General features: G+C 47.2%; 2 protein-coding genes across 11 annotated transcripts in view; both read left to right on the forward strand.

Annotated features, from left to right (window-relative positions):
- The window catches only part of Bru3 (CUGBP Elav-like family member bruno 3), a 570,754-nt gene that overhangs the window by 168,612 nt on the left and 387,787 nt on the right, over positions 1 to 14,355 (forward strand). The gene's annotated exons all lie outside the window — the stretch shown is intronic.
- Positions 3,300 to 6,928, forward strand: LOC143428367 (major royal jelly protein 9). The gene is made up of 3 exons (XM_076903172.1): positions 3,300 to 3,652; positions 5,110 to 5,516; positions 6,377 to 6,928. The coding sequence occupies exons 1-3, from the start codon at positions 3,302 to 3,304 to the stop codon at positions 6,858 to 6,860; spliced, it is 1,242 nt and encodes a 413-aa protein (XP_076759287.1). The 5' UTR covers positions 3,300 to 3,301; the 3' UTR covers positions 6,861 to 6,928.

Below are 14,355 nucleotides of genomic sequence, written 5' to 3' on the forward strand. Positions count from 1 at the left end.
TTCTACAAAAATCCTACGCTCTCTTCGCAATAACTTGTTTGGTGGCTATTTTTTTATCGAATGCAACATGTTGCATGATTAAGAAAAGAAACATTTTGAAACTATTACTTGTAACTAAGTAACTAAGTAGCTTCCTCTATATGTACGTTCAAATGCGTTTAATTGGCTACTTACCGTTTCCTAACTTCCTAGAAAGAATGCCGTTTCACTTGCAATAAGGAAATGCGTGCATGGGATTGCAATGTGTACGCATGTCACGTTAATTGAATAATTGAGCGGCGCTTTCTACAAATTTCAATATGGTAAATACGCATTTTACTGCCAATATTCGCTTATACTACTTTAATCTTATTTCCCATCGTCACTTTTCCTTCTTTATTTTCGACAGGTTAGTATCCATTTTCTCAATTATTATAATCCTGCCTCATTTTTATGACCGTCGACGTGAGAAGCATTAATTGATGACAATTATTGAAATCAGAAGATCGAATGCTTGGAGAAAATAAACGATAATAATCGTCAATCTAGAAATTTAATACATGACGTTCTTGTACAATGAATCATTAAACTAATATTAGGTAATATTAAGTGTTAGTTTGTAATTATAAATTTTATATCTACTTTTTTCTGTTCAGAAACGTGAACTTTATAAAACGTTGCCTAATTAGAACCAGTTGTGTAGACTTTCCCCAATTAAATGAAGTTAAACTGCTCTGCTTGAACGAGCCTGAAATATTTTCGATGAGAGATAGTACGAAAAAACTCGTATCCAGTTCTTCTTTAAACGTCGTTCAGAACCTGACGTAAAATGAGAGAATGTCGCCGCTTAGGATCTCCACTCGCCTTAAACCGACTCCCGGACGGTTATACTTGAAACTCTGACGAGATTTATAGCGCTCGTCGGTGTTTTTGGTGCTGCTCGTTGTTGGGTTTGCATTAGGATCGAAATTAACCAGCCATTTGTCTTTTTGTCCCGCCTAATCGCGCCTAGCCGGGTGATTAATGGCCGCCCAGCGCTCCTTGCCTCGCAGGATTGCGCGCGCCCGGCGCGGGAAACCGCGCGCGAGGCGGGTTTCGCGCTCGAAATCGAGGAGGGTCCGGTGGGAAAAATTAGACGCTGTCCGCCGTGAAAAAGCGCGGAGGTTACGAGCGTATCGCGTGATCCGCGCGTACGTAACGGTCGGAAAACAGTTTTCGACGCGCGGGGCTTTTCGTTATCCCCGAGGCGTAAGCGTAGAAGCCTGCGCCTCCCCTCGCGACGTAGCGTCGATTCGACGCGGCGCGCTCAAAGAGGGATGTCCGCGCGCCCCAGGGTTTTCTTGAAAATAAGACGCAGAGCGTCGGTCGATATTCGCGATCTAGATACCAGCCGTGTAAAAACACGTTCGCACGGTATTCCGCAATTTAGCGGGAGTAACGAAGTGCAGACGCGAGCCGACGAAATTGATTAACGCCACGTAACGATGGCGGGTACATGGCATCGCGAAATTTTACAATCTACTCGTATTATTTCGTATTCCTCTATTCGTCGAGAAACTTATTACTTTTTAAAATAGTAGATGGATTAATTTGTTGTATTTTATTCTACACTTGGTGCATTTTTGTAATTCGACTTACATGTCAGATTCGATTAAATTACTTGATTTCCACGTGGGATGCGTCTAATTTCACTCCATTGTCTCGAGGCATACCCTGCATTTACGCTAACAAATACAATCGGTGTGGTAATTAAAAAGTTACAGACCGAAACGGTGTAAACTGGAAAAAGTAAACTAGCGAGCAACGGTTCCGCGGTTTGCCGCCTGGTAATCGGAAATGCTTAATTCCCGCGTTAGAGACGCCGAAATCGAATGCAAACGTAGTTAACGATCGCCTTCGTAACGATCCAGGATTATCGCGAAAATAGTAAACGGGGCTCTATTTCAAATAGGCGCGTATACAGCTTCCAAATAGTTGATCCACTTTCCGGTCACGCATTGGCTAATGCGTTCATGACCACATCCGGTGAGCATTCGTTATTGACGTCCCGACGCGCACACTGCCAACACTTCTGGCACCTCGTGCTCGTGTTCAATGGGTGGCACGAAAAAAAAGTAAAAAGAACCCGCTGTTTTATCATGGCAATTTAGTGGTGATCAAATAGCTCCCAGAATTGGACGCCATTTTAAGATCAGCTTATTATACGGTTCATTAATTCTGGATGTCCCTCCAAGGAAATTTATGGAAATTAAAACAATCCTTGACTCTTCGCGTTCTGCTGAATTAATGCAGTTTCTTGAGAACTATTCGGGTACATTTTATTTCTTTTTAAATATGTTGCTTGTTAAGAAAGAGCTTCGCAAAATTACCTATATGGAGCTGTACCGTCTCTATTCGTTTCTGTTATGTTATTTGCATTCTGTGGAGTGTATTATTATATAAGTACTTTCATGTAGATTTTATTTGAATTTTTAAGCAGACACCACGACGCGTTTCGTTAAATTCCAATGCGTTTACAAGCAGTGAAAACAAGATAATCACGATTCAATTACGTTACAATTAAAGATAACACGTATACATGTACTCAATAATGTCAAGGCGAAATCGCGTATACCGTCGAAGCTATATCATTCTAAAAACACTTGGGCCACTTCGATTGTTACCAAAGAACCGATTCTTCGAGAAACAGTCTCGCATACCATCGCCGTAGCGAGCGTTCTGTTTTTGCCAAGTTAAACCTTACTTTCAATATTTCGCAATCGAACCGAACCAATAGCTAACGCGTGCGTTTGAAACTCCGCAACGAGCACGTACTAAAATGGACATCGCAACGATATTCGATCGTTCGAAAAATTCTCTCGCCTCTCTCGTTTCGAGCCAGACTCCTTCTCCCGCTACCAGGAACAAATGAATTTCATCCGCGTCGAGAGGCAGCGTCTGAACGTCTGATCGTTCCGCTCGCACAATGCACGCACGACCCACTTCCAAGTTCAAATTCACACCCTAATCGCCCGTTAAACGTCGACTGGGGGAATCGTACGGATCGTAAAGCACACAGTGGGCAGTCCCAGCCGCATCCAGTTCAAGGTGAACCGCGCGATCGGTCCGCGCGAACAGGGAAAGTGGCCAGCCCCGGTGGCCAGAAACATTGTTTAAGATCGGGTCCGCGGTGCTTTACGATCCGCTTACGATGCCGCAGTATGGATCGCGAACTCGAACGAGAGCCACGATCCCACGGAGCACTCATTCGCGCGACTCGTGGAGAACGTTGCCGATCGTGAGTCAGAACGCGGACTGGTTAAGCGTATCGGCGGAATTCGCGATGCTGGTGCTGTTTTCGAGCCTTCTCCTCGCGACGGTCCTCCTGCGTGGAGCGAACGCAGAGGGGTTGGAGATCGCCTTTCAATGGAAGTACCTGGACTGGACCCAGCCGGACGTTAACCTGACCGGAAGGGAGTTCAAGCTGGGCAACGCGTTCACGCAGGACGTGGACATCGACAGATACGGACGCGTGTTCGTGACCAGTCCTCAGTGGTTGGAGGGTGTGCCTGTTAGCTTGTCGCTGGTGACGACTATCGTTGGCTACGGTGGCCCTTTGCTGTTGCCGTATCCAGATTGGACCTGGCACAGGCCGTGCGATTGCGACAGCATAATATCTGTCTATAGGTTGGCGGTAAATATCGTGACGAGTGGAAATTGTAGCGAGGGTTCTCGCGGTTCTCGCGCGAGACGCTGGGTCATTTGGATTCAGTTGAACGGTCTTTGGCACGTGGGCGTGTATAAGTTAGTTGCAGTCGGGTTATTTAATTCCTGGTTGGGTTGCTGGTTTAATTAGCACGTGTTCAGATCGTTGATAAGGGATTGGTTATTTTGTAGGGGTCTCTGGTAATTTGAAAGTTCCAGGTCTTTTTTAATCTCGCCAGGCTGGCGGAGGACCTAGATACAACTCGCAGAGCAACTTTTTTTGCCAACTCCTACTTGATACTTCGAAGTAAAAGTGCTTCTTAAAGGTTAACGAGCGATCAGTTGCTGTTCTATATATGTCACGAACGGTAGTAGATCTAATTTGGAATGATTTGGAGAATTTTAGAATTTTTAAGATAGATACGAAATTAAGAGAATAGGATTTTAATTTTTAGGGATGCTTTTGCAATGAGGAACCTACGAGGAAGGGTATAATGTTTTATAAAGTAGAGTATGATGTGAAAATTGGTTTGCGCAGCTGATTACCAATCTTTACTTACAAGAAAGATTTTGCAATATAAAATTGGGTTGCATAATAATATATTTCCACCATAATGGATACTTAGATTGCAAATGAATCGAGTACACATTAAAGTCACATTAAACGACCTAATATATCATTGTCGTATTTGCCGTTATAACAGTTTCTGATGATGAAAATAACAGATAATGAAATTATTGACCACTTAGACATATCGCAGACGTTGATCAATATTCATGTTCGAAGGTGCACGTTCTATTATTTCAGTACATAAAAGATTCGTCAGCAGTCGCGTTCTTTAAGTTGAAGTTGTTAGGTCAAAGTTTTACTTCGCCATGATAAAGAGTAAAGGTTAACTGCTCACACTTTAATGACTGATACGAAATCAATTTGCGTGGTCGTAGCACGGTTATTAATCCTATTCATTTTTAAGTGCTCTTTTAATACTTCAGAAAGATTGCCTTTCTTTCCTATCAATATTCAACGACGAATCGTTAAAAAGATATTAAACGTCTATTCCCGTAATCTGCATTTCCAACCAGAGGAAGTTCATCAGTGTTTACAGTGATAATTAAATTGATGATTCATAGGACTTGTATTCTCCTCGGGATTTTCATAGTATTATTAAATGAAATTCCAAGTTACACACAAGCATGTAAACACGAGCGTGATACGTAATACTGAAACATTATCATACATTTACGTAACGTCCAAGCTAACGATCTTGAAATACTTCACGATCGACAATTGCACACGATGATCAACGTCCTTAGCAATGTAACGAGTGCGCTGAAAACTTTATCCTCTTCTCGCATTTTTTTAAAACTTAATAACACACTTTAAGCTAAGATCATTTGGCCAAGAAGTCAGCCAATTTAAGCGTAAAAACGATATCGATTCTCCAGATAGACGAATGCAATCGATTGTGGGTAGTGGATAACGGCCGCGTCGGCGGGAACGCCATTTGCTCGACGAAAATATTGATCTTCGATCTTGCGACCGATCGCCTGATCCATAAATACGTGGTCCCGGATGTTCAAGTGCTGTACGGGAAGGCAGCATTAGTTACGCCGATTGTCGACGTCGGAAAAACGTGCCTCGATACTTATCTCTATGTGGCGGATGTGGACCAAAATGGCCTGCTGATTTATGACTTATATCACGATTATTCGTGGCGGGTAAACAACACGCGCGGGAACGCATTCGGCCCGGATGACGACGCCATGTACATCACGATCGCCGGTGAAACGTTCGATTTGACTGATGGCACACTCGGAATGTCATTGTCGCCACCTGGATTTTACGACGAAAGGTATCTATCGGTTTTATTCTGCGACTCGTTACGTACGGAATTGAACGGGCCGCCATTTTGATTTATAGAAACGCACCAAGTTCCGCCATTTCGCGTTAAGAGGCACGGAATATGACACGTCGTGCATTTCGATCCAAGCACTAAATACTCGGTGATAAAATTCATCTTTAACGTCGATCGTCCAATAAGTTGCCATGGGTATAAGATTATTGTCCTACTCTTGCTTCTCCGTTCAAGCAATATGGAATTTCGAAACGAGGCTGCCATAAATAGAGATACGAGAGAAAGAAATTACAAAATCGATGCTATTCCAGTGATTCTTACCGATGATATGTCAATATAAAATTTACTCAGGTTAGAGAAAGATTCCGTGGATTTATCTTCTTCCGCTACACTTACCTTACCACTTTTGGCTAGACCATCCGTTGGCACAAGATGTGTATCTATATGCTTCAGAATTCTGACGCCATAATGTATAGAAAATCGTCTACAAACCTAGATAGAGGCTTCATAAGCACCCAATTTTTCCAACCTACGCGCTATCTTTCAGTGGATTTTATAGCTCCTCGTTAAATTGATCTTTCCATTTAGAAGTTCCTCGGCTACCTGCCTCGTGACCAAAATCGCGAGAATTCTTACGAATTATACAATTTTTGAAAAGTTTCACATTGAATATCTCGAAAATCGTTTGAAAGGAGAAGTTGAAATAGGACACAATTTACTTTTTTTTCTCCACTAACAAATTTCACGATTACGTTCGCGAGTTCTATGAATTTCCACGCGGAGCGGCTAAATTGCGCATAGAAAAAAAACTGTACGCTCGACAGAAATTATTTAGCCAGGCGATGTATAATTTCCAGATACCTCTACTTCAACTCGTTGGCCAGTTTCCGGCAAAAGTTTACGGACACGTACTCTTTACAGCAAAGTCAATACACCGAGCCAATAGTGTTCGAATCGAATTATAAGCGGGCAAGCCAGGCGGGTGTGCAAGCCACCTCGCGAAGGGGCGTAATATTTTTCCAATTAGTCCAATTAACGGCCATCGCTTGTTGGAACATCGAGGATCCGTTTACACCGGAGAACGTCGTGATAATTGCTCAAGACGAGGAGACGCTGCAGTACGTGAGCGGCATCAAAGTAATTGTAAACAAGCTGGGAGAAGAAGAACTGTGGTTCAACACGAACAGGCTACAGAAGACGATAAATATGACCCTGAAACCCACCGAAACGAACTTCCGTATAATCAGAGGGAGAGTTGACGATATCATCAGAGGGACGAACTGCGAGCCGTCTGGCATAAGACACAGGGCGCCGGATACTAACTTCTGGCATCGGATATGAGTCGGATAAATTGGTGCTAGCCTAAATCAAATTCACCTCTACGTCCCGTGAAACGATCATTTATTTCCCGCTGGTGAAGATCGTCACGCAGCGGGACATGGTGCACTCCTTCACTTATAGTAAAATACGCGTACAACCTATCCTTTGTACAGTATAAAATAAGCTTCTCCAAATGGATGTATTTATTAATATTAAAATATTTCATCGCTCGACTCTTTGCGTTTGTCAAACACTCTCTGCAGCTGAATCGAGCAAGGTTATTAACGACGCCGATTACTTTTCCCGTCGAAGACCGTGGAGAGCGTTGGTTAAACGGGGCGCACCGGCCATCGCTGAGGGAGCAAGCCACGAGAGTTGGAGGGACATTCTGCGAGTGACAGTTAGTGTGTAGCGATTTAGTTAACCGTTTCATTGCTGCCTTTTGAGATGTAACGACGCGGTCTGCCTGTGACAGGGGTGTCACTAGGAACCCGAATGTTTCGACGAAGTAGTCCGTTGGATGCAGCACGGGCGCAACGGTGACAGAGAGAGGTGTGGCGGCTGATACAGCCGCAATTTGTATTTTTTCCCTCCTTTTTTCATCTTTTTTTCAGAACAAAATCGATACACGCGCTGCCTTTTTCCCGCCCAGGCGAGTTCAGGAAATTTTATCAGCCTCTCGGATAGCGCGAGCCCGAAGCAAGAGACAGGAGGGTGGTTTGGGTGGGTGGGGATTGGTTGAGATAAATGCGCATTCACGAGGAATTGTTCGCGTTACTGCCGCGGCACCCTTGGGATACCAATAGGGCGCGCAATGCCGGGAAATTCGTGTCACCTACTTCTCTTTCTACGGCGCAGTTCGGCGTGTGACTAATGGCAGCATATTCATGGCATAGCCTCGCCTCTCCAGCTCCCCTCGACACTACCCAATCCCCACACCCGTTGCGAAGCTCTGGCAGTTAACCTCAGACAACCCTTTCGTCGCGATAATATACGGCTGCCCTTAAATTTTCGTTCCCCTTCGATGCCACCCCTGGCATCGGCCTACTCCGACACGTATGGTGGAAAACATTCTCCTTCGTCGGGGCTCGCATCGATAGCCCTGGCGCAACCCATCCTAAACCTATGATTCGATCGGAACGCGCACCTCGCGAGGTTCGCGAGGGTGCGTTTTATCAGCGGTTTACTTCGTTAATAAGCGAGGCTGCGAGAGAGAGAGAGAGAGAGAGAGAGAGAGAGAGAGAGGCGCGCGATAATAACGCTCGTAAAAACAGGATATACGGTATTCAATATCGTTTTTACGCGTTTCCGCGGAGCAGCGGAAATCTACGGTGCCGTTCAACGCGCCATCGTCATATCGAGGTATTATAAAATATTGAGGCTCGACTATCGAGTACAGGAGCCGAAGAGCAAAGGTATAACGTAGCCGAGGAGAACGATCCATGCGAGAGCACGTTTCCACGATCGAACTCGTTACCTTAAGGGTAAGACGTGGAATTACTTAAGAGGTGATAGGCGTCGGCGGTAAAGTCTCGCCGCGGAACGAGTCTACGGGGCGCGTAGAAAAGGTCTCAAATCGTTTTACGAGGGTAGTTTTAAAACAAGTTTACGAGACCCGCCGCGGAATTTCGAAATAAATTTACATCAGTTTTACTGCCCCTAATATACATAACTACCGGTGTTTGGCACTGATACTCGCGCGTACGCTCCAATCACTGTTCCCGCGTGGACGCGGTCGAAGCAACGCTCGCCGACGGGCGCGTAAGAAAGGAACGAGAACGGTTTAAGAGTCTCCTTTACGACCACGACGGTCAGTAGTCCCCGCGTATCGTTTATTCCGCGATGAAACGCGATTACGCAAATTGCGCGAATTGTTTGCTCGCACGTGAGCCACGGCGGGGGAAAACGGGCTGGCCCGTGAACGATCGCATGCTGTTCCAGAAAAACGTTATCGCAAGGCCAATTAGAGGGTTCGCTTAGCTAACCCTCCACCATCTTGCGGAACAACGTTTTCCAATTAAGCGCGAAAGGAAACGGAACGGCGGGACACGGCCGAAGCGATGAACGTATCGCTCGGTGGGAATGAAATTTTAAAGTTTAATCGCGAGATTAACCGCGCGCACTTCATAGTCACGTCTGCTCTAGCGGCCGCGGTAAATTGCTTGTTTTTCGCCGACGGCTAACCGTTCTCCACCGCGTCTCGAATGGACGGGCCGCCGCCAGAGAGAAGGCGAAAGGGTGCTGCTGCTACGCTCGCGCGCTTGGATCCGCTCGAGGATCCGAAGGAACGCGGGCTTCCTGCGACGATGGAACGTCGAGAGAATTTCGTGCACCTCCCGGTGTCTTTATTAAGGCAGCTCATCTATAATTCACCGGGCGGCGCAGCCAGGCTGACAGTGCTGGACTCACCGGGCGCATAAACACACGGCATCCCGTGCAGAAGCCTGTGCACGGCAACGTGTGCCACGCATTGCGGTTGTCAGCTCTAGTCAACGTGTAATTTACTATCCTGTCTCGGTTCGATGCAGATGCGCCCGTTGCTCGGGAGCCTGGACCACCAAGTACCGTCTGCCAGACTGAACGTCGGCGCTAATGGCTGCGAGAACGCGGCCATCGGCCGCACCGTTGCTCTGCCCGTATTGCTGTTGTTGCCGTCGCTAGTTACGATCCAAGTGGACGATGCTGTGCCGGCCCCAGGTACCATTGACCACTCTGAACCGGGTCACCGCAAGGTGCCCATAAACTAAGTGCTACATCCTGCTAGCCGTTTCGCCATTAGTTCAAACAGAAGTTTACTGCGGCCACTCTGACAATTCTGCCAGGCCAGCCTGCCTGTCAATCGTGATCGCGATCACCGCGACGAAGCGATCGTTCCTTGTTCCCTATCCGGCTACGCGTAACGAGCAGTCGGGGATACTTTTATGTGGACGGAAAGGTTACGAAGTCGGCGCGGCCTGGTGACCGGATTGAAGGTTTCACGTAACGCCATGACGGAGAAAGTAGCGCTGTTGCACAACTTGCGGTTGTCAGAAACGCTTAGCTCGTTCGATCAGTGATAATAACACAGTGGGACGTGTGTGGGAACCAGTATGCGTTCTTACGTTAACAGGCTCTCATTTCGAGGATAATTACACACATCGTGTCCTGTATTATGCACGTAACGTGCATCAGTCATTCCACGAAAAATCTCGAACAAAAGATTGCGCAATTTAATTTCACAATTCGAACGGAAAAAAAAGATTAATTAAATTTTTCTTCGACAAAACATCGTTGCGCCAAGAGCGCAACTCCGTATAAACGAACGACATTTAGAAGCAAATATATCCTTGACAGTGGTAAAAGGCAGGCGTTGCACAAAAACTTGAATACCCGCGAAACAAGTTCATCGCGGTACCCTTTCAGTCTCGCAAGGTACGCTAGCAGCCTGCTGGCTACTTTGCTTTTTGCAGAAAAATAAACGAGACTGTAAATTGTCACGATAACCGTTCCTTTAGCGCTCACGGAAGCATCTCCACGCAGGGCGGTTCGGTTTGCCGTCTCCGGGGTGGTGCTATTTGTCTATCCATCTGCTCCATCCACGGCAGCTAGCCCCCTCGTCTCTCTCACCCTCTGTGCGCGGGCGGTGCGCGGCGCTCGGTTGAAATGTCGTTTGCTTTGCGAATCGGTCCCTTACATTCGTAACCGTTCGTTATCGTTAGTTCCGCTCGGCGAGTCGCGTTCACAGCGTAAACACGTACGTAGAGCCGTAGGTATATATACGCGGCCGTGGTGTATTCGAGGGAACGCGTCAGGGAGGAAAAGGGGGTTTGCGCGAGGAGGGTGGAGAGCGTGCGAGAGGGTGGGCAGAGGCTGACAGGGTGTACGGGCAAGGTTTGAGAGCGCATTTCGGAGGAAGGTGTGGCCGTTTCGACTTCTCCCATTCGTTACCTTTGCCGCGAGCGCACGACCGTGCAAGCGCGCCGAGTCATGTTTACGAGCGCAAATAACGGTGCAGCCGCAATTTTTTTCTTGCCGTTTCCTTTCCGCCCTTTTTCCCCGACGGCGTCCCCCACGGTAGACGCGCGCGTACCATCAATGATATCACGCTTTGCTAATCTCGCGCGTACCCATACTTCGAATATCGCTGCATTAACCCGCGTACGCGGAGCTTATTTGCATACTGACGATCGTTAGACGCGGTTTACCGATACTAGACGTTTCGGTGTACCATGGTATCGGCTTGGACTCATCCGAGGTTGTTTATCGCTGGGATATAACACAAGGGTCAAAGGCAGTAAGTAGTCTTTCGAATTATTTTTTCCAGCAAATTTCAAATAAAACACTTGATATACTAGAGAGTACATTGATGTCCCTTTAACGTCTTGAATATACACATTCGATATGGTATTCAAGCTTAAAAAAGAATGTTCGAAACGAAACAGAGGCTCTCGAATTCACCAAGTTACTCTTTCAACGTCGGTCAATTTTCGTGTTCCGATATGTCGTAAAAGGAACGATCGAGCGTTGGATAGACGCAGTGAATAGCCGGGGATGGAAATACAGCGGATCAGGTGCGGGTTCCAGTTGAAGATAGTCGTTGGACGCGACGCGGCGATGGCGACGAGGGAAGAGCACGGGTGCAATCAGCGCGATGATAACCAGTAGTTCCGCGCGAACCCGGCCCATCTCGCGGGTCTTCGTGGTGTAATTCCCCGGGGTTCTATTTGCGACGGGGCCAAGCGGCTGCTGTGACACGTATACCCGGGGATGACGTATCCCGGTGTTATTTATTTCGAGCGAGGCGAATCGCCGCGCCGGGGCGAAATAGAAATCAGGCCGTGGCCCTTGAATATTCACGCTTTTGGTTTTTGAGTTACCCGCCGGCCATCAATCGTGGAAACGATGCGGCGTGATTAATTTTGCTGAGCCCCTCTGGCCGACGAAATGCGACGCGTCCGCATAATTCCTGTCGATCACCGGGAGTATCGTCTCTTGTCACTCGCTACTTCATCGAATGTGTTCGACGCTCGACAGTCATTACCAATTGATTACGCGGCTCTGAATCGGTCCGCGTCATTTTTTTGCCCCGGGCGTTTAAAAACTCCATGAATATTAATGTCCTAGGTATAATCAATTCGAATTAATTGCGTATACATTTTGAATTATCCGTGTTAACTTCCGATACTATTATTCGGGGAATAATATATTGTTCATTTAAATCGTTAATATGTTAGACTCGATGAAGTGTTCGAAGGATTTACTTTAATTTGATTTATTTACTTTGAATGCCGTTCAAACAATCGACGGCGATAATAGTCCACGCTGAAAAGTTATCTCCCGCGGATGAGGTACTTTAGGTTTTCCATCAGAGGCGAATAAAACAATATTTCGTCCGCGCGGTTACGGCGCGGGAGCACTTTGAAAGAAGTGCCGCATTTTCCTCACCAAGTGTGCATAAAACTCTTATCGCGCCTTACGTTCCATTCGTTTGCACGAGAACCGCAGAAATTGTCATTTCATTTTAGAACGCGGAACTTTAGCTGACCATTTACTTCAACGTTCCGCCGTCAATAGGATCGCGTTGAATGTCAAGGGTGAGACTGGGAGTCGTAGAAAGAAAAAAAAAGAGTGACAGTTACCAAGTTTTACGCTGGCAACAGTTTCGTGGCGCATACGAACCTCGCGATAACGCTTGTCTTTCTCTCGCCCGTTCCGTTGTCCATCCTCGCCACCCTTTCACCGTCCGTTCTCACACTTCGACCGTAATATTTCCGCCTGCTCGTGTCCGTGCACACCAGCGGCGGCGTTTGCTGTACGCGCGACTCCATTTTCCCGGTTTCTCGAAAATAATACGCCAACCCCGCGCCCCCTTTTCTACGCGCACCCTATTTACGCCAGCGCGAATACCGAGGGACGGAAATAATGATTTTAATAATACCGGAAACCCGCCGCGGCGCGGGGATTTTCCTCGATTACATCGAGGCCCATTGTTTCAAAAAGAACACCGTTCAACATATGAGAACCATTAAACAAAATCTCGCCGCGTCTGCCAGCCAGGGCGGAAATAAAAAGCGCGCCCGTCCATCGAGACGATCCATTCCCATTTCAACCTTCCGATACCTAAATGCGTTTCACTCTCCGATGGAATCCCGCCGATTTGTTTCACCCGAAAGTATTTCCAGCTGCATATTTAATTATTCGCCCGAATTGCTTGTAACGTCATTTCCGTTGCGTTCGCCAACGATTCTTTCCCGCCACCCCCGTCTCCTCGCGCCGTATAATATCGATTTCCCGGATACGGTAAATTGTTACCTTGTTAGTAATTCAATCTTTATTAAAACACCAACAGCGGCTGCTGAAACGAAAAACTGTGCGCCAAACTACGGATTCGATTACACACCCGACGAATCGTACGATTTATTTTCGTCGGCTCCGCCGCGTAACTCAAACCCCCCTCTGGACGTTACTTGAAAATTTCATCCGATAGTTGCCACGGTCGTTTTTTCCTACGCGATATTTAACCGGGAACGCTCGCGTTACGTTATCAGAATTCTGGAACCGTGTGCGCCGGTATTTGTCGTGCCCGTGGCTCGGCGAAAGTTTAGCAAATAGTATAGCTTTTCGTAAACTAAAGGCTTTTAGGGTTAAGCAAACCTCACGTTTTCCATTTGCCGGGACGGAACATACGGCGGGATTCCCACGGGCCACACACATTTACGTCACACGGCCCGCTTCTTTCTTACCCGTTTTACCAGGGCCGCTTATTTAACGGAACAATACCTCCGCGTACCGCCTAACCGTGAAAACGTATCGCGCCTACAATGGCCGCTGAACCGTGACCGGGAAATTTCACCCGTTACGAATCCGCTCCCGCGTTATGTTTAATGCAAATCCGGCAATTACGTTAATTGCAACACGGTCGAGCGTTCGATGCCTGCAGTGGTTCCGCCCAGGCACCGGATGCGGTGCCCGCGCGGGCGACTCTTCGAAGTCTGGTTTTTAAACAACCACGCGGGACCGGAACCGGTTTTTATTTACCGTGAGAGCAGCGCGTCTATGAAAACTTGCATCGACGCTGCCCTGTTTCCGGATACGAAGATGATGCCTCGGTACGAAGGGTATAAGAGCAACGGAAGGGAGAACGAGAGAGAGAGAGAGAGAGATAGAGCGTTGGGAAAGGGGGTGGGTTCGAGGTGGGAGAGGAAGTTGCTGGACCATGTCGACTGCTTCCCAAGCCAGCCGAAGTGGACCTATCGACTCGAAACGAGTGTGCTCGACGTTAAAATCCCGGTCGGTGCTCCCGTTTCTCAGCCTCTACCCCTTCCTCCGCCGCCTCCTTCCACCATCATCGCTCTTTTGCTTTCCATCCCCTGACTCTGGCCAACCCCCTGCGCCCTATCCCTCTCCCTCTCCCTCTCTATCTTCCTCTCTTTATCCATCTGTCTTTTTGCTCTTTCGCTCTGGTCCGTTTATTCGTCCGTTCGTTTGTATTGAACGTAAACGATGCAAGGGGTGGACACGGTCCAGCAAATCCGAA

Source organism: Xylocopa sonorina, chromosome 10 (assembly GCF_050948175.1).
Source record: "Xylocopa sonorina isolate GNS202 chromosome 10, iyXylSono1_principal, whole genome shotgun sequence".
NCBI classification, from domain to species: Eukaryota; Metazoa; Arthropoda; class Insecta; order Hymenoptera; family Apidae; genus Xylocopa; species Xylocopa sonorina.